Raw genomic sequence first — 25,352 nt, 5'->3', positions numbered from 1 at the left:
CAGTTTCTTTCTTCTGTACTGTGCAAGAGATTCTCACGCGTTAAAGTGAACCTACACTCTTGGAAATACAACGATCTGGCAATCTGATTTTAAAGTGCACGGATGTTGAAACATTCACTTTGGCTGGGAAAGTACATCGCATAAGCATTCTGAAATCGGGGGGCATGAGTCTGGTCCCGTGAAGTGTTTGGCAAATTTCACGCTTGCATTCAAGGTCGAGGTGAAGTCAGAGTGCAAGTCTGTTGACAAGAGACAACGAGGTAAATAAATCTTCGTGCTTGGCTTGCGTGACTAACATCATCTATGAAGCTTGTAGGAGGGCACGTTGTGGATCGTGTTGGATCATCAGTCTGATCTATTTTTGCAAGTTTCAAGGTGCGTGATTGGTCGTGACAATGGGTGAGACATTTGTTCATTATTTTGCCAGTTTAACCGGAAAAACAAAGAGACTGTCGAGTATTTTTTTTTTTTTTTTTTTTAAGTTAAGAAGGGCACATAGTGGCGCATTTGGCTGTGATATTTTTACTGCGTGGGAGATACGTGTATATTTGGGAAATTAGTGCAAGCTATTTGGGAGGTGTTTTTCCCCTATAGGGTGACGTAGTTCCCCTATTTCAGAGTTTAAGGGAGGTGTTTTTCCCCTATAGGGTTCCCCTATTTCTGTGATTGGTATCATAGGGAGGTTTATTTTCCCTATTTCGGAGTCTTTTGGGAGGTGTTTTTCCCCTATAGGGTGACGTAGTTCCCCTATTTCTGAGTTTAAGGGAGGTGTTTTTCCCCTATAGGGTTCCCCTATTTCTGTGATTGGTATCATAGGGAGGTTTATTTTCCCTATTTCGGAGTCTTTTGGGAGGTGTTTTTCCCCTATAGGGTGACGTAGTTCCCCTATTTCTGAGTTTAAGGGAGGTGTTTTTCCCCTATAGGGTCCCCCTATTTCTGTGTTTGGTATCATAGGGAGGTTTATTTTCCCTATTTCCGTGTCTAAGGGAGGTGTTTTTTCCCCTATAGGGTGACGTTGTTCCCCTATTTCTGAAATTTGTATCATAGGGAGGTTTATTTTCCCTATTTCTGTGTCTAAGGGAGGTGTTTTTTCCCCTATAGGGTGACGTTGTTCCCCTATTTCTGAAATTTGTATCATAGGGAAGTTTATTTTCCCTATTTCCAAGTTTGTGGGAGGTGTTTTTCCCCTATGGGGTGGTGTGTTTACCCCATTGCTGTTCGTTTGTTGGTGGTGTTTACCATCTAATTATTTCCCTAGGGAGGGGGATGGGGTTCGTTATGGATTGTCTTGCAAGTATTTTCTGATCTGTTGTATGTTTACTTGCATAATGAATTTTCTGTTTATGTTTGCAATGGTATTTTGGTTACATCTTGATTTTATGCATTTGTATCTTTATGCTTTGTTTTCGTAAGGAAGGGAGATGTGTTATAACCTGTTGTGTTATGTGCATCTTCCTCATTGCTACTCTGTCCCTTGCTGCTCAGCCATGTGTGTGATGTCACTTAGAATGTTGGGTGTGAGGGACTGTGGGAGTTGGCAGTTGGAGAGATGGGGCTGAGCAGCAGGGAGGCTGCTCCTGGTGGGGCTCCACTGGAGATCTGAGGCCTTACTGATGATCTTTATATGGACTTTGTTACCTGTCAAATAAACCTACAATCTGATCTAAGCGGCCTGTCTACGAGACATCTTTAATTATTACAGACAGACAGCATACAGGCTGTAGAGGATCGAATTGTTCTGCGATGCTCCAATGGATGAAGAGCTACTTTTAGGAACTTAGGCCCTGGGTAGTTAAGGGTCTTGTAGGCTATGCAAAGAGCCTTGAATTTTATTCGGCTCCTGATTGGGAGCCAATGGAGCTTTTTGATGTAATGGGATACTGATGTGAATTTGGGGATAGAAAGTAAGATTCTGGCAGCCGCGTTTTGAACGGTCTGGAATTTATTGAGGACTCCTTCTTGCGCATTAAGAAGCAGAGAGTTGCAATAGTCCGTTTTTGAAAACACTAAAGTACTGATAAGTGTTTTGCCGGCTGACTGAGGTAGATATGGAAGAAGTTTCTTGATTTTTTTGAGTGTATAGAATGCAGATGATACGACGGCATTGGCGTGGTGGTGGAAAGTCAGTTTATTGTCGAAGGTGACTCCCAGGTTACGAACCTTAGTCACCGGTTGGGGGGGGGATCCCAGCTCCGGTGGCCACCATTGTGGGGACCATGCTGGTCTCAAGCTCCCAAATGTCATCACCTCCGTTTTATCAGAGTTAAGCTTGAGGCAGTTTGATGACATCCAGGAGCTTATTGCCTTCATACCTTCCTGGAAGTTGGCTGCCACGCTGGCTCCGTTATTGTACACCGAAAGCACTAGTTGCGTGTCGTCGGCGTATGTGGTCAGGGCAATACCGTAGGATTTTATCACCCTCGCCAAGTCCGATACATAGATATTAAAAAGCGTCGGACTTAGCGAGGAGCCCTGTGGAATGCCACAGGGGAGAGAGAAGGTCTGGGAGGTGAAATTGCCCATTTTGACAGTCTGAGGCCGATTGGCGAGGAACGAAGCAATCAGGTCTTTAGCTGTTTCTCCTATTCCCAGAGCTGCGACACGGTCGATCAAGGTAATATGATCGACCGTGTCAAATGCAGCGGAGAGATCTAGGAGTATCAAGACGGCTGATCCTCCCTTGTCCATGGTTGTTCTGATTTTGTCCGCGGCTTTCAGTAGTGCCGTCTCTGTCCCGTGTCCCTGCCTAAAACCGAACTGTGTGTCGTCTAGCAGATTGTTGTCATTGATGTATTTTGACAGCTGCAGGTTCATGGACTTTTCAAAAATCTTTGCCGGAAATGGGAGACAAGCGATAGGTCTATAGCTTGCTGGGAGAAGAGGGTCTAGCGTAGGTTTTTTCAGCAATGGCTTTATGATCGCTTCTTTCCAGACTGAAGGATATATTCCTGTTGCAAACATAGCGTTGCATATGGTGGATAATGAAGGGGAAATTGCTTCCGGTATGCGGTTAATAATAGAAGGGGGACATGGGTCAAGGGGGGAGCCGGATTTAGTACTGGCTACTAGACGTTGAATAAGATCTTTATCTACGGGGTTGAAAGATAATAGAGTTGGCGAAGTGCTAGTAAGGGGAGGACTCGAAGATGGTAGGGGGGTAGATCGTGAAAAAGTCTGGAAGATGGAACTGACTTTTTCCTCGAAGAAGCTGGCCAAGGCATCGGTCAGTGATTGAGAAGCCTCTAAGGGCGGCGTCGGGGGGTTGGATAGGGTGGTAACTACCCTGAATAGTTCTCCTGACGAGTTTTTTGCCTGATTAATCTGAGTGATAAAGTAATGACTTTTCTCGGTGGTTATCGCTCTTTTGTAGATAGCGAGGGCATTTTTGTAGTTGGATTTGTCTGCCGGGCTGTAGTTGCGACGCCATTGTCTTTCAAGGTTCCTGCAGTATTGTTTCTGCATGCGTAGAGCCTCAGTGAACCATGGGGCTGAAGGTGTTGTTCTATTTCGGTGTGATGATTTAAGTGGGGCTAGTTTGTTACAGGCCATGTCTAGGTTGGTCAGGTAGTTTGAAGATGCTATGGTAGGGTCCTGCTCAGTGGGGATAAATTTGTCCTGTATCATCTCTGCTAATTGTGATATATCAATATTTTTCCAGTCTCTGTATGTTGAACGAGCTGGTGCAACGGGGTTCGATTTAATGGAGTTTGTTTGCACTGTGAAGCAAATAGCTGAATGGTCTGTCCAGATCAGAGGGATTATCTGGGTGATATTTACAAGAGGACTGTTTGTAAATATTCCGTCTAATGTGTGACCAGCCCGATGAGTCGGGGAATTAATGAGTTGTGTTAGGCCTGCAGCTTCAAGGTCTGCAATAAGTTGCGTGGTATCATGGTTATTTGAAGTCTCAAGATGAAAATTGAAGTCACCTAGTAGCGTAAAATGGGGGGCATCAGCAACTGCTTCGATTAGACTACCTATGTTAGCTAAAAACTTAGCTCTTGAGCCTGGAGGGCGGTAAATCAGCATTCCCTTGAAGGATGATTTTGCTGATAAGCCTAGAGTGAATGTGAGAGACTCATATTCTGAACATATATGTGGTTTAGTCGAGAGTTTGAAGTGGCTTTTATAAATTATGGCAATGCCGCCACCTCTTTTTATTGGTCTGTCAAGTCTGCAAACATTGTAGTTGATGGGAGTGGCTTCTGCAAAATCGGGTCCTGAGGCCTCATCGCCCCATGTCTCGGTGACAAACAGTAGGTCAAGTTTGTGCGCATCGATCAAGTCGGCGATTTCTGTTTTGTGTTTGGGGAGGGATCTGGCATTTATTAGTGCTGCTTGTATTGAAGGTATGTTGTTTATTGAAGGATTGCCGGAACCTTTGATGCAAGTTGGACATAGGAGTGGGCCTACGATATGATTGGAGTAGCTTAAATGAGGGAGTATATGCGGTTGATTCGCTAAGTGTCTCAGTTGTCGTAATTCATCGGTGGAATAGGTTAATCTCACCGTGAGTGTAGGAGGCCGTGATGCTGGAGTTGCAGGGGGGGTGGCCGTTGGCCCGTCCTCGGCGCGGACGAGCGCAGACCAGCTTGCCTTATGCGCGCCTTCGGCGCGCATTCGTCGTGCCCGCTGCGCTCGTCCGCTGCGCTTCCGGTTGCAGCACATTTTTATGTTTACGAGGATGGCATAGGAAGTGGGCGTGGTCAGGTGATTGGTCACGTGATTGGGCGTGTCCGCTGCTGTGAGGCGGCGTTGCCCTGGCAGCAGTATGCCGTGTCAGCCCTGGATCGGCCGAGCGGTCTGCAGCGAGTGCGCTAGAATCAGGTGGGAATTAGCAGTTTTTAAAAGCAGTAAACAAGAAGTACAATTTTAAAACATGAGCGTGCTAACTCCCGGCTTCCGCCTCAGGAGTGGAGTTCTTTGAACGCGCGATCTTGGTCAGCGCGCGCTCAAATAGAGCTAGTGGGCGTGGTCAGGTGATTGGTCACGTGATTGGGCGTGTCCGCTGCTGTGAGGCGGCGTTGCCCTGGCAGCAGTATGCCGTGTCAGCCCTGGATCGGCTGAGCGGTCTGCAGCGAGTGCGCTAGAATCAGGTGGGAATTAGCAGTTTTTAAAAGCAGTAAACAAGAAGTACAATTTTAAAACATGAGCGTGCTAACTCCCGGCTTCCGCCTCAGGAGTGGAGTTCTTTGAATTCTGTGCACTTTACCACTGCTAACCAGTGCTAAAGTGCTTGTGCACATTCCCCTAAACATGGTTTGATTGGCTTACACCTGATTGGCATTTTAAATTTAATCATAAGACCCTTGTACAGTGGTACACCATATACCCAGGGCCTGTAAATTATATGCTAATAGTGGGCCTGCAGCACTTATTGTGCCACCCACTTACATAGTCCCTTAAAACATGTCCCAGGTCTGCAATTGCAGCCTGGCTGCAGATTTAAATTGCCAATTCGATTCATCTGTATAACCCCCTTGCCAAGCTTTAAACTCCCTTTTTTATTGCACATAAATCACCCCTAAGGTAGGCCCTAGGAAGCCCTGTGATAAAATGCTTGGACATGTACTTTTAAGTTTACATGTCCCGGTGGTGAAAAACTCCTACATTTGTTTTCACCTACTGTTAGGCCTACATCTCCCTCAGGATAAAATTGAGTTGCCTTATTACAGTTAATATGTGCTAACTTTTGATTGGGAACAGGTAAGCATCTCGTGTTTGATGTCTGAGAAATTGCAATTAAAATGCCTCTTTAATGCTGAAGTGCAGATTTTGAGGTACAATTTTGAAAATGCCACTTTTAGAAAGTTGACATTTTTTCTGCCCTATTTGGTGCCTACAGCCTGCTACTGCATCAGATCACTGGGTGTAGTTGCCAGTTGGGCTTTCTTTACTCCTCTAAGATATCCACACCAAAGAGGAATTAGGTGTGCCTGGATGGGCCATTAGATGGCATGATGGGGGGAAGAGCAGGGCACAGCCCCACTTGCAACTGAATACGCTATGCTCTGCCTTTGCACAAAGGACTTGTTACCCCTTCATTGTTCATGCAGCCAGCTTGGAGCCATGGCAGGAGAAGCAGGAAACTTCAAACACTTCAAAGGGAATTCTCTGGAAACTTCGCCTACTGCATAGAAGGCACCACATATACAAGTCAGACCCTCATACCCACTCTTCAGTTCATTTTCTTGACCTGGGAAGCACTCTCAGAGGACTGCCTGCTGTTGAGGCCTGGTGTGTACTCCAGAAGACTGCTTTGCTGTCTGGAGACTGCCTTGAACCATCAGAGGCCTGCCCTGCTGCTTGAGGCCTGTGTCATCACTTGAACCCAGGACTAACATACTGGACTCCATCAGTTAGTTGGCTGACCTCCTGGTCAGAGCCTAAGAGACAGAAATTACTCCAACCATCTTGAACCCGCTCCGGGACCCAGCCCGAGTAAGTCCTGAACAACCAAGTGATGCCCCTTCAGTCTTCTGATGGCGTCCAGATAGCCAAAATCCAAAATTTGGGACTTAGAATATTTTAGCATAACAACTGCTTTGAGAACCAAGAGAAGACTAGGACCAACATGCTCGAATATCCGCCAAAGGTGCATTGCCGGTTGGCCTGATTTTGCAGCAGCTCTCACTACATTTTTCTCCGCAGCAGCAAATCCTGTCCAGTAGTCCTACAGAAAAGGGATATTCAACCTCCTGGAACTCTCATTGGCTACATCATTCAGCTTCATCCTACTAGAGATTTCCAACTTCCAAAAAAGTGACTTTGTGCCAACAGAGAAATCTTCATCTTGAGAGCATCCAGTGGTTCCCAGACCATGACGCTCCCTCCTCGGACACCACCTGCATTGTTGTCCTGCTGAAATCTACCTTCTCAGAAAATGTTCTTCAAAATTTCTTTCTAAGTTCGAAGGTAAGCGCTGACCTGGCCCAATCGACTTCTAGTATCCTACTCATATTCCATAGCGGTCAGCCATATTTTTTTTACTTTGACCCGGTTTCATACAACTGGATTTCTGCAGTTGCCGCTTTGATCTTTTAGGCACTGTTTTTTCCCTTAAACTTTAAAAATTCATAACTCCGCTTCTATTGAACAGATATTTGTTGTTTTGGTGTCAGATAGTTTATTAAAATTTACTCTTGGTGTGGGAGTTTTCTTGTGTTGTGTTTTCACTTTATTACTGTTTGTATGTGCAGAAATACTTTACACGTTGCCTCTAAATAAAGCCGAATTGCTTTTGGACCAAGCTACCAGAGGGCTAAGCACAGGTTAATTTTCTGACTTTTGTGGTTCACCCTCACAAGGATTGTGGTGTGTTGATTGAACAGGGCTCATTCAACCAACAACTCAATTACTCACAAGGTACACAGAACAACCAAAGTATAAACCTAATGCAGGCACTCCTCTTTATTTATAACAGGCACCTAATTACTCTCATTACCTTAAAAATTGCAATCTCCCTGTTAGATATTGGTCTAGTAAAACAGAGATTGTCTCTATCCATGTGAGCAACACCTTTAAACAACCTCATTAACATACTTTGAGCACACTTCTCTGAATAGGGTTATCTTCGGAGCTTAATTTGCAAATAGTAATAAAAAAAGGTAATTGCAGAGGCCCTACATTTTTCATAAGATGACAGAGCTGGTAAACACTAAGGGTGCCTAGTTTTTGAGTCCACCTCATGCGCCTTTCCTCCTTCACCCTATAATTTCTATCCCTTTACATCATTTTGCAGGTCCTTTTTTCATCCATGATTTCTCTCTTTGAGACTGATTTTAAAGTGCTCTTTTCCTCCTTCCTTTTCTCTTACATTAAATAGAAGTAAATTTGTAAAATCCTTCAGCTCACTGATCGTGCAGTGGGAGCTGTTATGAAGGCTTTGGTTATGAAAAGATATGGTGCCTCTTGTCGATTTACTTTAGCCACTAAGGTGGCTAAGAGAGTTACATACTTGACACTGTTCTTTCATGTGATTTTCAAGTCACAAGATAAAATTCAGGCAAGGTCAATTTAATTTGAGCACCAGTGATTTTGGTAGTAGTAACGACTGTTTATTTATTTATTAGTGATTTCTGTGTCATGTATCAAATAGGATTTGTGACAGCTATAGCAGGAAAACATGAGCTATAAGAAAAGAAAAATGATCAGACCGAGAACAAAATGTACCCTCGTAAGCATATGATGAATATTAAAAGATGTTCTGAGGGTCCATCAAGCCTGGTTGGCAGGTAATGAGAAGTGGAATTATGAAGATAGATTACATGGATGAGCAAACTCTGCTCCAGTGGCTTCATGTTGGGAGTTAAATTTGGCAGTGGTGTTAAAATAGGAGGAACTTCAGCACATTTCAGAGTGCTCTAAAGTTAAGGTTTGTTCTGATGATAGAGAAATGAGTTTCCATACCTTTGATGCATTCCAAAAGAAGACCTGGTTGAAAGTTTTTTTTTTTAAGTTCGGACTTTCAAGGAGTAGATTGTTGGTGCTGTAAAGGAAGCAGGTTCCTCCTACAATTATTTTTCTGTAAGGTGATGTTGAGTGCCAGAGAAGCAGACATGGTAGACAGTGCTTACTCGCATTTGCATCATGTTGGGAACAAGAAAATATTTTGGCAATATTGCCTCGAGAAAAATGCTAACCTCTCAAATGGTGAGTGAAACAATAGGTCTAAAATTAATGTCATGATTTATTTGCCAAGTGAAGTCTACGAAATATCACCATTCATGCCTTTCTGATGTGTATGGAAACAATATATCCATCTCTGCTTTTTTTCAAAACATTCCTGCCTGACTTGGTTAGGAAAATCTTTCATCTCTACTGTCTCTAATATGAACCATTCAAGGCACTTGTCCTTGTAACCCATATTAATAAAATGATTTGTCATATATGTGATATTTTACCCACATCTCATGTTACTCCTATGCTCACTTATACGGATACATACTTTGTTGTCATTCCTATATACTACAGAGCACATGCGCATGTGCACTTGAACATGTATATTACATTTTCTGAGTAACAATGAGTATGTCTATACATTTCCCAACGTTAACGTAGGATTAAATCAATGAATTTAGTAGAGTTTGTGAAGGAGCAGACAACGCACCTGCCACAAGAAAAATGGACGTGACCAGATGTAAACCCCACATTGTAGTTTTATTTGGGACCAAATTAGATTTCATCGTTCTGGTGTGTACCAGTAACTCACCCAGTCTGGTGCCCCTCTTGAAAGAAAACATAGGTTTTTCAAATGTACTAACAGAATTCAGTATATGCCAGTTCTTAGTAACATATGTTTAACCATGTTTGAAATGAAGCTATATGTGGGGACATATGAGTCTTGTATCTCAGAGGCCTCTGGCAAGTTTATAGCAGCACCTTCAATTCTTTTTTGATACGCGCTTTTCATAAATTGTCATAGGTAGAGTCTCCCTTCTAGTTTCTCTCATAAAATATCCGGCTGCTGTTCACAGTCAACTCCCCTAGAACAATTCCTTTTCAATTGCAGGAACTGTCCCTAAGACAGATTTTTTGTAAGTGGATGCCTATGGAAAGTATTGAAAAGTAATACGCTAACACCACATTGTTTATGGTGTGGATACATTTAAAAAACTATTGTAAGTATTTACTCATTCTGTAAGAGCAATATCTGAGTCTGTATTTCATCCAAATAATCTGAATATAATTGATATAGCTGCACCAAAGGTGTATATGTCTCTTGAAGGGATCATTCTGACTGAATATAAAGTCTTTTTCAAATTGGCCGATGAAAAGGTATTCCACAATATGCTCAAAAGGTATGCCAATTGAAGTTTCATGAAGTCGTAAATAGGGCACACCCTCATATTCAAAGTATGAAGTGTGATGGTGTCATTAACTCCTGCTAATCAATAAACCACTCAGTAATTGTTTTGCTGTATCAAATGTCATATCTGTAAATTAGTAAGTTTTTTTATGACTTTCAGATGAAATGGCATTATTTGAACTAATGCTTGTAGGAACCAGTCACAGGATATGAACAGAGATATCAATTCTGAACCAGCCCTGATACAATTGGACATCAGGGAAGAGGCTAATTTAATTTATGAATTTTGGGTAGTGTATAAAACAAGGGTATTTTTTGATCCCTTGACACCAAGAACAGTTCAGCTTCATCAAATAGGAATTATTTTTCTTTGCTTACATCAACAGATTGATATGTTTGTAAAGTCAGGTAGTTTCTTTGATCAGACATTCTTCTCTGTAACTAACTATTGATGGACTGTAGAACTGTTGCCCTACATTTGTCTCCTGGTTTAATAACAAATTCCATGTCACTACATACTAATTGCAATGCATGACATTCTTCTCTAGTGAAGTTGTGAAATTGACATATCGTATTTATGTCTAAAAAGTCAATGCTTTTCTCAAATGCTGTTACCTCTGGTGGGGTACTGCTGGCAGGTGGAGCAAACAAAGATTGTATGCGAAGTCCAATGTTTATCTCAGCTTCTCATTTGACAGATTATATTTAAAATATCCTCAATTTAATTTTCCTGAAGAATTCAGTGAACTAACAATGGAATGTTAAGTTATCCAGTTGGGGAATAGGAACAAAGCTTAAATCTTTATTAAGTCACTTCAATTTGGATCTTGATAAGATGCCATAAGTAAGATTCAAAACTACGTTTGTGTCTTGCTTTTTCATGGGTGGTAATCCTTTGTCATGCTCCTGGTGATTCACACAATTGTCTGGGACATGCATTGGACCCGATGATGAAGCATGCCCCAAAACTTTGGGTGACGGTCATGGTCCAAAATACTAAGTGGGTTCTTACAATTTTATAAACAGAGAGATCAGCGAACATTTAAGAATCATGTCTTCAGCTATACCATACAAAATTAAACAAAACAAACGTTTGCGCTAGAAGCTGCATTTGTACCTTACAGAGCAAAAATGTACAGAAGCTCCTCCAAACTCATTGAAAGCAATATTATAGCAAATAATAATCAATGAAATCGGCCCTTGGAGTGTTTTCCTGAAAAGATATCTGAAAATTGTACAGCTCAAGGATATCTGGAATGAAGGGCTGCCATTTTTCAAATAGGAAACTTGACACAAAAGCCTGCTTAGCTGTGATTATAGGTCATGTGTTGATGCTAGAAGTCACATCTGGATGGTTGTAAGATCTTATGAAATACAATTAAAACAAAACTATCTGAAGTTACCTCTATCACTAAATTTAAAGAGGGGTCTGGTAAGATTCAGGATTGAGTTAATTCAACTTTGGGACCATTGTTATGGGAGACCCAAAGACGAGGCTAACTGAACTTGATGCTTTTGCGGAATGACAGAAGAAACCTTCATAAATATTTTCTATTCTATTCTATTCTAATGCCACTAAGAAGATTTTGTCTCCGGCCAATTTTCATTAAACTGTATATTAAAGGATGACAAGATGCAATAATAGTCTGTTTAAATGGATCACACGCACAATTAACCTGTCGATTTCTTAAATATTTGGAAGCAGTCATAAAGTTGCAGATTGTAAAGATTTTTATTATTTGCACAATGATATTTTAATTCATTCATTCATTCACATCCTCAGCTATACCCTTATGTGATATGTATAGGTTCCAGGAGGAAGATATAGCTGTACCCATGTATCCTCTAATTATAATAACGATTTTGAAAGACAAAGAGAAAAATGTACAAGGTAAAAGGAAGTGTACCAACCATTCAACTGGTGTAGTTTTTAAGAGGGCAGCGTTAGCAATTCAAAGATCTAAGGTGACTCCCTTCAAGTGAGTGTAAAGGTTGTACAGTTGTAGGAGGTCAGTTTTGATCAGGAAGAGTGCTGGTTCAGAGATGCCAGAGTCTATAGGATCTGGCCTATGGAGATTGAAGTCTTCCAAGATGTTGACAGAAGAGTTGGTGGAATTTTCTACAATGCGTTCTATAAGCTATTCAACAGGACTCTATTATCCAGAGGATGATAGATAGGGTATTCTGTGTGGTTTGACTTGGACATTTTTATTTCTACTGACATATTTTCAAAGGTACGTTACTGTTCACCAAAGCCTGGAGACTGGTTGGACCATACGGCAGAAATATATACAACAAATCCGGGAGGCCAAAACATCACCGGATCCCCTACATCAGAAGGGGCTGAAGTGGAGGAAGAAGACCAGGCAGATGAGGCGGGCCAAGCCCAGGACTCGAAAGAAATTTTAGGGGTCATAAAAAGGATAAAAAGGGACGGAGCCCGTGGATTGTTCAAGCAGGACCCCAAGGAATGAGCGGAGTAGCTATCACATCTGTACATGGAATGCAGAGCCTTGGGAGACGTGCCAGACGCTTGGCTTGGCTCGCTACTGCAGCCAATACAAAAGAAGGGAGCAAAAACTGACCCAAAAACTACAGACTCAATTGCCTTGTTAAACATCGAAGATAAAACATATGCCTGTACTTTGCTACAGGAACTAACAGCCTGGATCGAGGGCAATGAAATACAATTTTTTTACCAGACTGGCTTTCGAACAGGCTATTCTACTATAGACAACATTATGGCTCTTTCGTTCTTGGCACTACAGGCAAATACCAGTAAAAATCTGCCAGTATTTGCATGCTTTGTAGACTATTCGGCAGCCTTCGACAGGGTAAACCGAAGCAAGCTGTGGCACAAATTGTCCGGCTGGAAGATCCCCGGCAAACTACTGAAGGCAATTATGTCACTGTGCACCTAACGATCCCACACACGTTCATGGAAAGCCAACCAAAAGAGATAGACCCTAATAATGATAAACAAATTATCAATCTTTCTAGTAGGAGTCTGACTAATGACATGTCATCTGTCCTTAAGAAAGGGATGCATTTTTGTCCTACTATGAATTGTGATATTAATAATGTGAGAATCGATGTCTATAAGTTTGTAAGACAACTTAAGATAAGAAAATTCTTTGCCACTACTTATGTTAATAAAGATCAATTTCCACACAAAGTGTGTGGTAATGTTACAATACAAGACATACATGATACTAAAATGTTACTCTCCATTACAGAGAGTGAAAGTGACCCAATTACATTACACCAAGTACTGCAAGATTTAGACTGCTGTACTGATACAAGTGTGAGCAGTGGACTTAAAGAGAAGTCCAGATGGACACCACAGTTATCAAGTGGTAAAAATATAGATGCCTTCTACAAAAGGGTAAATAGGGAGTTAGACATCTTGGAAGAGAAATTGAAGAAAACTAAGCCGTCACACTATAAAAATAACTTGACACATAATGAAAGGATTGCACTTAAGAACTTGAGGGATGACAACTCCCTCATCATTAAAGAAGCTGATAAGGGAGGGAATGTTGTTTTAATTGATAAAGATAAGTATGATGCTAATGTTTTCAGTCAACTGAGCAATACCGACTAGTATATAGAATAGCCACATAATCCACTTTTTTAAATTGTTAACAACATCAACCGACACCTTAAAAAATGGCAATCTGAAGGCATCATTAGTGATGATGAATATAAATATTTTACTGTAAATTGACCCCGTTTTCCTTGTCTTTATGCCTTACCAAAGGTTCATAAGGATGCCACATCACCGCCTGGGAGACCCATTGTATCGGGGACAGGGGGCCCCACGGAAAAACTTGCAGACTTTGTAGATGTGTTTTTACAGCCATACGTCACAAATCTACCTTCAAACATAAAAGACACCAAACATATTCTTAATATCTTAGATGACTTTCTTTGGGAACCAGAATGATGTTAGTAACAATGGACGTTGTTTCCTTATATACAAACATAAGTCATGAACATGGTTTGAATGCTTTACGATACTTTCTCTATAGAAGACCAGTTGAATTGTTGGAACATACGGAGATGCTACTGACTATGTCCAGGCTAATTCTTGAGCACAATGTTTTTTTATTTAATGGTCAATGGTACAAACAGACGTGCGGGACCGCCATGGGTTCCAGATTTGCGCCGTCGTTTGCCTGCCTCTTTATGGGGTGCAGATCTGGGGTCCTGACGGGGCACAATGCAATCAATACATCTGCTACTATGGAAGGTATATTGATGATCTTCTGTTCATTTGGACAGGAGGGGAGGTTGAACTTTTAAAATTCTTCGCACATCTGAACAATAATTCCTTCAACATGTCTTTCACAATAACCTACAGTCATGAGAGTATAGTATTTCTAGATCTGGTACTATATGTTAATCAAGGTAGGCTTTGTAGCAAGCTATATAGAAAAGGAACATCATGCAATTCGGTTTTACATTCAAACAGTGCTCATTCGAGATCACAAGTCAATGCAATACCTTTGGGAGAATTATACAGAGCCCGCCACAATTTTAGTGAGGATTCTGATTTTATTCCATGTATAGGGGATATTGGGAACAGATTCATAACGCGAGGTTATGGACAAGAGATTGTAACTAGAGCCAAGGATAGAGTACTCAAACTAGCTAGGAAGGAATCTCTACAATCAAAGACTAGGACCAGCAAAGAGCAGACGAATCCTATAAGAATGATAACTGGTTATCACCCTTGGTCTTCCAAAATATACCAGATTCTGAAAAAATATTGGTTTATGCTCACTGCTGACCCTACGTTACAACCATATCTAGAGAATCACCCATCGATTAAATACCGTAGAGGCATGACAATCAGAAATATGATTAGCCCTAGCTATCCAAAATCACAGACACAAAACCTCACATGGCTGCATAGACTTAACAGGGGTTCTTTTAAGTGTGGCAACTGCAGCCTGTGTAAGTTAACCATACATGGGATACAGAACTTCAGTTACAATGGCTCCAAGAGATTTCAGATAAACACACATATAGATTGTAACACTATTTATGTTATATATGCGGTTATCTGTAAATTTGACAAAATATATATCGGGAGCACGATCAGGAGACTTAGAAAACATATCGCGGAACACTTCAGGGCTCTGAAGAATAGGGATATTGGATATACCATAGCGATACATGCGATAGAATGCAGTGCACAAGGGGAACATCTGTCCTTCGCTTTCCATGGGATTGAAACTGTTTTACCAGAACCAAGAGGTGGCAATCGCGAATTGAGGTTAAGGCAGAAGGAGGCACGCTGGATTATGCAATTACATGCAGTGGATAAGGGTTTGAATATCGATAATGAGTTACAGTACTTCCTAGGTAGTTAGGAAATTAACACTCATGCCTTTATCTATTTTGTATTGTTAAAAATATGTACCTCTGTGAATTTCCATTATTATTGAAATAGGCTGCTATTTACACTGGCTATACATGTATTTTAATGAGACTTTTGGATTATCGTATTATGCCAGTGGGGACTACTGTCCTTACTATTATAAGGCACAAATCAATATCATGCCAGTTTCTTGCATGATTGGAATAAATTACCACCAACTTTTGCTTATATCCCTTCACAAGTTAGGAGAATATCTTCAACGTGATATAAGAAATTATTGTTTTTGTTTACTCCACCATAATTGGGGTTTCTATACAGATATGGTGTTTACTCACTATAAATTTCCTCTTTTCCTGACACACAGAGATATAGAATTCTGTTGATTTAGCGTTTGTGAGCATTTTCCAATATGTATCTTTTTCTGAGAATAATATGTTTATATCATGTAACCAACAAGTGATACCGCTATAATCCATTGGTTTCTTGTCAGATTGTAATTTGTCCTGCTCATACTGTGCTCTGCTCGTTATATGTTTTTATATGTACTCAATTTTTACAAGTGATTCAGATTTGATCATGTCGTGCTGCTAATGGAAAGTTCGCTCATTTCTTTGACACTGGTTTTTAATATTTGGAATGTCTTACTTACAGCTAGATAATGACGAAATAATGATTATATATTAAGCTGATATGAAATTTAGAAATAGATGATCTATTAATCTTTTCATGATGTAATTAGATGTCGCGATAATATGAGTAATGTTAAGTATATGATTTAATTATTGTGATTACTGGATCATTGTGAATAACTAACTACTTCACATTCTCTCTACTCTTTAAATTCGATCTTTTTCTGCATTGCTTTCCTCATTACTGGATGCTAACAACTATGGGTTAAATTTCTCTCTTAGATCTATTTTTTTATTGACACGTAGCATAATAGAATTTGCAGGATCTTTAAATTTACATTTTTTCTGTGGCTATTAAGTGCACAGATGATTATTCATAAGTACAAGGGTTTTTTCATCACTTTTCTCTACTCTAAGATGGCGGCCTCACTCGCTACACTGGGACACAGGTAACTTAGTCCTTCTTCTTAGGATGGAAGATCAATGCACTATTTAAAGTAAGAGCCAGTATGACACCGATGCTAGACGCCTCTTTCTGTATGCGACGTGACGCTGTTAGTCATGGTGAGTTTTAGTGGGTAGCTTTTTGAATGATTTTCGACATTTAATGTCACGACAATAACTATGTTGTTTCGTTTTTTAAGCATTTAAGATACTTCGTTTAATTGAACTGAGATTCTCTATTTTTGTCTTGCATTTCTCCTTAATCTCCCAAGTCTTAAGAACTCGGATAGCAATTCAATCGTCTTAGTTTAAGTTTATTTCGATAAATGCTGTTGTGACGAGTCTTTCCGTTTTAGACTCTGATTAATAATTTTTCTCGTACATGGAAGGCATTAAGTACTGTTACTCACGGTTATAGTACCTACTTAAATGTGTTACACTGATGTTACGAACATATAGGATATTGAATACGATTGTATCGAGATTTTTAACTTGTTCACTGTCCTTGAACTTTTATTAGCACACCATTATACGTTTCGATATAATTTCAAATTTGTGTAGTTCATGTGAATGTTACGGGCATATACAGATGGAAGTGGGAGTTTATCGAAACTTTATGCCGACTTACGTTCCCTCTTTTAGAACCAGGGCATTAATGAGGTATAGGCTTTTGTATTCAAATGCGGAGTTGATTTTACTCTCTACATTTCCGGGACTGTTATTATGTCCATTACAAGCGTTAATACTCGAGGTGTCAATTGACCTCTTGTGTTATGAGAAATACTTTACATGACTCGTATCATTTTACATGATTTTCGTTAACTACTTAACATACAACTCTGAGGACATATGAATTAGATGTAATCATGGTTATTTTATACATTAATCTTTACGAATGGGGTACCTGTTGTTTTTCAGGAAATATAAGAAAAGTGGAGAGGCTATACATTTTGTCTCTTGGCACAGGATCTCAATAAGTGAGTAACTTTTATGATTAGTTTTACCTTTTCTGTGGGATAATTTTACAATTATCACAATAGTCCTGGTTCTTGTTCCTTAGATCTTTGGAATTTGACATAGCTGTTACTCTTTTGACCTCTGACGGTCATTTGGAACACTTGATAGTATTAGGTGAGTCTCAAGTTTTGGCTTCTTTCACGTAAACGGCTTACTTCATATTCAACATCGGCGCATGTTTTCGTGCTTCACTGCCAATTTTGGGAGCGGTATAGCCTTCAAAACTCTTTCATCACGGATTGGGTTTTCAGCTTTTTACTGACTAGCTATATACTCCCCCTTTCTCTTTTGGTCTCTTATGGTGGCTACTTCTTTCTTACTTATTATACACGTTTTTTATCATTAAATAGTTAGATCTACACGATCTATAAAGATTATACTTTTTGACATTTGGTTTCTTTAAACCCTTTGCCTCGCTTTTTTCTAACGTTTTTTCTAACGTTTCTTTCTAACGTTTTTTCTAACTTTTGTCTTTAATATTGGGTTTCTTAAACTGTATATTATGATTGATTGTCGTAATATACAATAGTTTTAAGATCATAAGAATTGTAACACAGACCTCTTTTATGTTATAATTTCTAGCCCTGAGGAAGTCTGTGGCCCACACCACAAAAGACGAAACACATGTTGGCGGCTAGGACTGTTGTTGGAGAAGTTGATTTGAAATAAAAGAAGATTAAGAAGACCTTCTTGATGTTGATTCATTAAGGACTCTGAATGATTGTGAATTAAGCTCAGGACATATTTATTTGTGTTTAAATGGTGTAGAATTTCTATACCATCTGGTATATGGTGGATGGCCGTTGCCATATCCTTTGAGCTATTTAAAATCTGAATTACTTTATTACTTCACAACTCTGCGCAATTGTTACCCAGCCATCTATTCCGTGTAGTAATGTCACTGTACACCTACACTTGGGTGAGAATCAAACTGGGGGGGGACACGGTCACACACAAGTTATCAACTGACCGAGGTCTAAAGCAGGGCTGTGTTTTAGCACCCACACTTTTCAATCTCTACACAGCAGACTTGGGGAAAGCTATGCAAGAAGCAAGCCTGGCAATCCTGAAAATCGGACAGCAGTGGCTAAACATACTCCAGTATGCTGATGACCTGGTGATTCTCGATCACACCAGAGTAGATTTGCGAAGAGGGATGAATGCTTTAAACAGCTATAACCAGGAGAACGAGCTTGTGGCCAACTCCAGTAAAACAAAAGTTGTGGTATTTGGCAAATATCTGAAGAAAACATGCCTAAAGTGGAGACTGGGCAGTAACAACATAGCCACAGAAAGAGCATATCACTACCTTGGAGTATGGCTGAATGAGAAAGGCAAGGCAATCTTGCACCTGGCCAAGACGCAAGCCAAAATACAAGCCACCATCTACGCTCTGTGCAAACTTCAAGATAAACTACACAGCCCTACCACGAAACCCATCATGAGAGTAACAAAGTCTAAACTCCTCGCTCTAGCTGGGTATGCTTCAAATGCATTCCCAGGGAAGATAGAAAAGATGATGGAAAAAGCCCAGTGCCAGTGTTTCAAAAGGCTTTTTAGGCTCCCCAAGTACATATGAAACACCGTGATTCGGCTTGAGTTTGGACTGGCACAACAAAAATATGAATGCAGGAGCACATTGGTAAAAATTCTGGTTCAAGACAGTAAAAGCCCAGAAAGGATCCTTTAAGGAGGTATTGAGAACTATATTTGAGGGAGAACCAAACCCATGGCAGAAGTACTGTCTGGAGACTGTGGCGACGCTGGACCTACCCATAGCTTCCTGGTCCCAAGAAGAACTAAATTATCCTGCAATAAAGAGGGCGCTAAATAATCACACCACCCAGTTATCAAGGAGTGAAGATATAGCAAGACTGAAGGCCATCAGAGAGCTGACCGGCCTAACTAAAGGCTATGGGTCGCACAAAACAGAACCATATATGAACAACGCCCTAGGAAAGAAGTGCTTGAAAGAAATTCAATGGGCACGCCTAGTCCCTCTGCCAATAAAAGAACTGAATCCAGGCTAGAAATCGCTGAGCAACATAGTCAGGTGCAGGCTGTGCAATTATAGAACAGAATCATTGGTACACTTACTATGCTGCTGCCCTATTTTACTGAAACACTGATGTAGATTGTTAAAACCAACGTTCTTAAGGCATGGGATCAGAAAATACGCGGAAGCAGTGGCCCTGCTCCAGTCCAGCACGGAGCCCTCAGACCTGGCCAAATTTGGCAAATTCATAAATATCACACAAAGGGCCCTAAATGAAAATATCACAGAGGAAGATCCTCTGGTTGCAATTATCGTGTCACCGGGAGTAACAGAAGGAGACGAGCGGTGAAGAGCCCCTACCAGGAAAGGACCGCATGGTCCTCACAAGACCCCCAAGGTACCAAGTGATTCTGTCTCAAGAACAGACAGGAACAGAGACTTTTTCTAATACGCAATTTTTAAACCAATGAATTTTAGAATGTATCTCACATTTTATAAATGGTCTGTCACCGCGGTTTAATTGACACTTTAAATTTTTTACATACGTTTAGATATTTGTATTATAATGGTGTGAGACACGTATTTTATAATAATTTTGATAATGTACTGCAACTCTGCAAGGATTTTAAGTAATTATGTAAATTAAAAAAACTATTCATTCATTCATACTGTTCACGTTTCAGTTGCTTACATGGCATTGTCTTTCTATGGATCTCAACTTTGGAATTCTATTCCAGCCTCTTTGAGAAACTCAACATCCCGTCTTGCGTTTCGTAGGGGTTTAAAGACCTGGCTCTTCTAACTATCTATTTCAGATTGCCTCTCTGTATTCCCCCTACTTCTGCCCTGCGCCAGGAAACCCCCTGGGGTAGCTGTGTGCACTACAAGTTTCTTAATAAATAAAATAAATACATTATCAATAGACTGCCTCCTGTTTTACCTTCCTGATCAAAGTGAAGAATAAAATAGCGTGGAGGCATGAAGAAGTTTAGTACTGATTGGGAGGAGTCGTTTAGCCAGATTTCAGTTAAGAATAAAAGCCCAAATCTATTAAGTAGGAAATTTCTTAGTGTGTGTTTAGCAGCTAAAAGACAGTTGTGAATACAACAGTGAAGAAGGATATGAGAGTGTTAAAGATGGGTGCTGAGACAGTTGGGATTTCAATGGGGTAGTTTGGGTTAGGGACCTTATTAAAGGTGCCGTGTTAGTTGAAGAAGAGATTTTGATTTTGTGAGCTTACTAGTGTAAAAGTTGTCCTTCAATGTCCATGGAGGACAGCGTAGGGGAGATTCTGCTGATGTAAGGTTCAGGCTTGTTCTGAAGAAGATATTTGGTGGTTGGGGATTTGGAAGGAGGGCTAAGGGCATCACACGTGTGAAGTTTTTATGACACTGCCTTTGATGAGGCAGAGGAAGGATAGGGTTAGTTTAAATCAAAGGACAGGTTCTTTATTTCATCATGGAGGGAATCAAAGTTGAGCAAATGAGATTTAAGGTTGATGGAGTTGCAAGAATTGTCACAGTTTTGAATTAAGTCTTATGTTTCTCGCTTTTTGTGACCGGGACTGGGTATACGGTGAATATGAGTGCTCACATGAAGTGCCATAGTTGGGAGAGTAGGCACTGCACAGGAGGTGGTATGATGAGAAAGGGTAGTAAAAGCAGACGAAGGGTGTTACAGGTGTAGTTATAATGGAGAACACACTTGTCCAACATACTGTTCGGGTCATCACATTCGTACCATCAATGCATTTTAGCCCGCCGAGGACGTCTTGTTTTATTCTGTGGGCCTTGTTAGAGACCACAGAGGCAGATGGTGGGTGTTGCACTTCTTTTACAAGTCTTGTATATTGAGGAGAAATGCACTGTACTACTTTGCTAAGACTTTAACATGCAGGCAACACATGCACCTGTCTACCAGATCACCAACTCTGCCCTCACTTCCTTGTAAAACACATAAAAAAGGACAGGCATCTTCTCCTGGTTTGTTACAAGGAGCTACCTGCTCACCCTCCTTTTCTCTCTCTCTCTCTCTCTCTCCCTTCGTCTCGCTCTCTCTCAGTCCTCCACTTCCTCACCTTATGACTACCACAAACAAAACAGTTTTACTCTTCTTTTCATCCCTCCTCTTTGCTCTTCATTGAAGTGGATAAAAAAAGAGAATGATGTCCTTCCCTTCTATTTTTTTATTCTTGAATGGGGGAGAAACAGCAAGTGCCCAAATTGTGAGAGGAGGTCAGGTGCAATATGAATCCAAGGTATTATTTTTATTGATCCTGGCTTGGCAGTCTGCTTTGGTGCCATTGTGGGTGAGGAGGAGTGCACTACAGTACTGAATGGACAGGTTTCTGGTCTGAAAGGCAGATGGCACTCTGAGATGCCTATTCAGAGGAGGGCAGCAAAGGCACCTAAATATTCTTTTGCTGTAGGGTTTATGGCTGATTCAGAAATGGGGGTGGTACAGAGCTACTTTAGCGGGACAGGAGACATGCAGGGCAAACTGCTGAAGGCATCTGGATGAAGCTGGACGGGAGCACTTTGTGGAGATGAACATGAAGACTGCAGTGCTGCCTCCAAAAGAAGCTCAAGTGTTGGCTATTGGTAATTCTACTGTTTGATCTCTCCAAAAGGTAATTCCCACATTGTTATGTGGGAGGGGGGTGGGGGGCTGGCGTAGCGCGTGAGCCTGGGTTGGGCTGCAGGGGGCCCTGGTGCCATGTTTGGGCTGCACTGGAACATAATTCCATGGATGCTGGGTTGGGCTGCAGGGGAGCCACGAGGTCAAGATTGGGAACTGTGGGTCTTGAACTGCAGCCAGTGGGTCGATGGCTACGCTGCAGAGAACTGTGGGACCGGGTCTGGGCTTCTGTTCGATTTAAAATTGGTTAATTTAATACAGTATTTTACATTGCATTGCATATATTTTCAGTTTCTAGCACAGGCAGATAAATTGAAGAGATGAAAGTCAAACCATGTTTTGCCTCGTTCTGAAGTTAGGTCTGAGAGACCCAGTCTCCAGTACCAAGATCAGCAATTTGCCAACTAAAATGCACCCCTTCCATCTATGACCAAATTGATTCAGTGGTTCTGTCAGATGTTTCTTGTAGAAAAGTGACAACCATTAGGTATATTGTAGTGATGCAACAGTGCTTCGTAAGGGGACAGGGTAGGGGTAAACTGACTCCCCGGCCCTTGTGGCGAGGTTTCTCTGGGTCCAAAATTAATAACTGACTCCTGAGGGTCCAGGAAAATGAATTACAAAAACAAAAAATGTGGTGGGATGTCTGTTTGGGGTTGGCCACCAGCGGGAGGTTGGGTGCATAGTCTGACTGTGCATGGCAGGTTTGGGCACCTGCATGAGTGGGGGGAACTGAGCCCAAACCCATGCTGTGTACGGTGGAAAATTGTGCATGGCGGGGGTTGGCCATTCACAGGGGAGGGGAGGTGGATGCAGGACCTGGCCACATGCCAGGCCCTGGTATCAACAGCTTGCTGTGCATGGCCGAAACTTCCGGAGGGGTGTTGGGTATGGTAATAAGATATTACTTTACTTTAAAAAAAAAAAAAACGAGAAATTCACTGAAATGACCGTAGGTAGGCCAAAGTGACATTATAGATAGGTATGGTAATAATATCTTACTTTACAATGTAAAAAATATCAGAAATTCACTGGAACAAACAAAGGTTCAAATGACGTCGCTGCAATCATGGAATGGGTATTATTTAATAAAATTCCATTCCAAGATGGCAACACGTGCATGCGTGTGCCTGTGCTGTGATAAACTGGTGGTCATTAGCTAACCTCAATGCAAACGAGGTTTGGCAAAGTCAATAACTCGACCTTTTTCAGTCAAGACCCATTGGCTTTGGTAATGTTTACTAATTTGAGAACTTTTCACTCATTGCCTTCCATGTTACCTCTCTGCAGCAAATACCAGCCAGTTTAGGGGCGTAGGGTGGTGCAAGGGTTTATTGAGTTGATGTCATCAGGGTCAAAGAGTGTGTGATGTCATTCCTGGTGTCCCCAGCATTTTGGTGAATTAAAGTCCATGGGAGGACAATGGTTTGAATTGTTACATTCAAAGCTATGATAGATCACAAAAGCAGCTTCTTTTCAGCTGTGTTGCTTCACTTACTGTTTAATGACAAGAAATATTATTTCCTTTTTACTGAGGACAACTTCAGTGTATAGTGAAATAAACCAACCAAGACACAACTACCAGCTAGACAGACTTTGCAGGGACAAACATATTCAGACATTTACCATCAACTACTAAGGCAGAATGAATGCCCTGATTTCTTGTGCTCCTCATGCAGAAACTTGCTCCGAGCACAAGATGAGGGCTCCCAGGGGGGCAAGGATGGAGATGGGGGAGGGAGCTGCAGAACCGCAGTGCCCTGGGAGCCCATGAACGACGAAGGTAAATGTAAAGTTAAACTGGAAGAAATCAACAGAGCCGGAACAGAGGTCTCAATCAAATAAATGTTGGAAAGAAGCCTATATTTACCTCAGCTTGGCTTAGTTTATTTCCTGTAGAGTCACGCACAATCATCAGCCGAAACAGGCACAAAGCAGGATTCGTGCAAACTCTGCGGTTCAAAACGCTTCTTAAGAGGCCGGATTGCTTGATCACAACACCAGAAAGAAAAGAAATACACGAGGTAATTAAATACTAGACTAAATGGGACAAACCTTTAAGAAACACCACACTTAACATTTAAGAATAAAATCAACATGGAAGGGTAAAGGTCACAGAAGATCAAGGAAGACGCTAATAGTTGTGGCTTTTTCCATTTTCTTATCGATCAATAATATGTTTTTTTCAGCGAAAATGCAACAGCAGAGTTATTGCTGACCTTTCCCTCACCCTTCTGTTGTGTATAAAATCACAGCCAAATAACAAACGACTTTATAAACTGCACAGTTTTCCGACCGAGAACCCCATGTATTTAGAAAATGATGTTTTTGTTCTAATGCTTCGCCCGAATATATATCTCAGGTCTCAATTTCACTCAGAAACCTAAATGAACGGTTGTTTAGTTTTCAATTTGTGCAGCCTCTGCTTACCACTTGATGTAGGGTGGAATCATAATTTAATGCAGATTGCCATACATGTTTTAAGGCTGATCAATGTAAACCCTTTTTGCAATCCGCACCTCGGTGTCATTTGTCATTAAAAAAAACTGGTCTTTCTAGGAGCATCCTTCAAGGTCACACATTAAAGAGTGTAACTTACAAAATAATTAATTATTCTTGTTCAGCTTTTCATTTTCTATATTTGGGAGCCCAAACTTCTTTGAGGCTTTGACCACACAACTGTTATTTTATTTCGGTTCCTTCAATCACTTGATAAAACACTAGGGGCCCAATGTACAAAGCTCTTTTGCGGTCGCGATTGGTAAAATAACATCTAGAGTGAAAGCAAAAAGGCTTTTCCTAATGCACAAAAGTCTTTTTAGAAACCGATTTTTTTCCCCCACAAGTAAAAGGGTAATTGTGATCCTTTCTGACTAAGAAGGGTCATGAAAGTGGCGCCCAGGGTCAATCAAGTGTTAATTTGGTTTCTATCTCATAGCAATTTAACATTAGTTACTTTGTCTGTGATTCTGGACTTCATTTTGATTTCTTTAAGTAAGTCCTGCATACCCCATATAATCTCCAGTAATGATGGATCAGCTGCTGGAGCTGGATAATTATAATCAGAATATTGGAAGGTAGGTTGAGAGTTCAATTGAAGACAACGGAGTAGCTCTGGTATTATAGTGGCTGGTATAAACTGTCTGCTCCAACTTTCCAATTTTTTCTTTCTGTTTCTCCCTTTTTAATTTAAATCTTTCTACCCTCAGTGGGTAGAATGTTCTAACAGTCTTATGGCCCTTCTGCCTAAGACTATGCCAGTCATTAAGGGCCCTCTCCCTCGTTATAGACTGTGGCTCAGGCCTATAATTCGGGTTCAGGGCCTTTAACAAACGGTATAGCCCTTAGCAGTGGGCTACAATGCTATATTATTTCCTAGATCATCTAGGAAGTGCTTTGGTCTCTTGCACTCAGCCAACTTGAGTCAAGATTGAT

The 25,352-nt window shown here is 41.0% G+C and overlaps 1 protein-coding gene across 1 annotated transcript in view; it reads right to left on the bottom strand.

Moving 5' to 3' along the window:
- The window catches only part of LOC146832731 (myb-related transcription factor, partner of profilin-like), a 485,536-nt gene that overhangs the window by 62,230 nt on the left and 397,954 nt on the right, over positions 1–25,352 (bottom strand). Inside the window, exon 5 of the mRNA XM_085604175.1 lies at positions 23,788–23,904. Within this exon, the coding sequence (XP_085460301.1) occupies positions 23,889–23,904 (16 nt within the window). The 3' untranslated portion in view covers positions 23,788–23,888. The remainder of the gene's footprint in view (positions 1–23,787; positions 23,905–25,352) is intronic.

The sequence above is a fragment of the Triturus cristatus genome, chromosome 5_1, assembly GCF_964204655.1.
Source record: "Triturus cristatus chromosome 5_1, aTriCri1.1, whole genome shotgun sequence".
NCBI classification, from domain to species: domain Eukaryota; kingdom Metazoa; phylum Chordata; class Amphibia; order Caudata; family Salamandridae; genus Triturus; species Triturus cristatus.
Note: the sequence above shows the minus strand (reverse complement) of the source record. Positions and strands in the feature narration are given on the sequence as shown.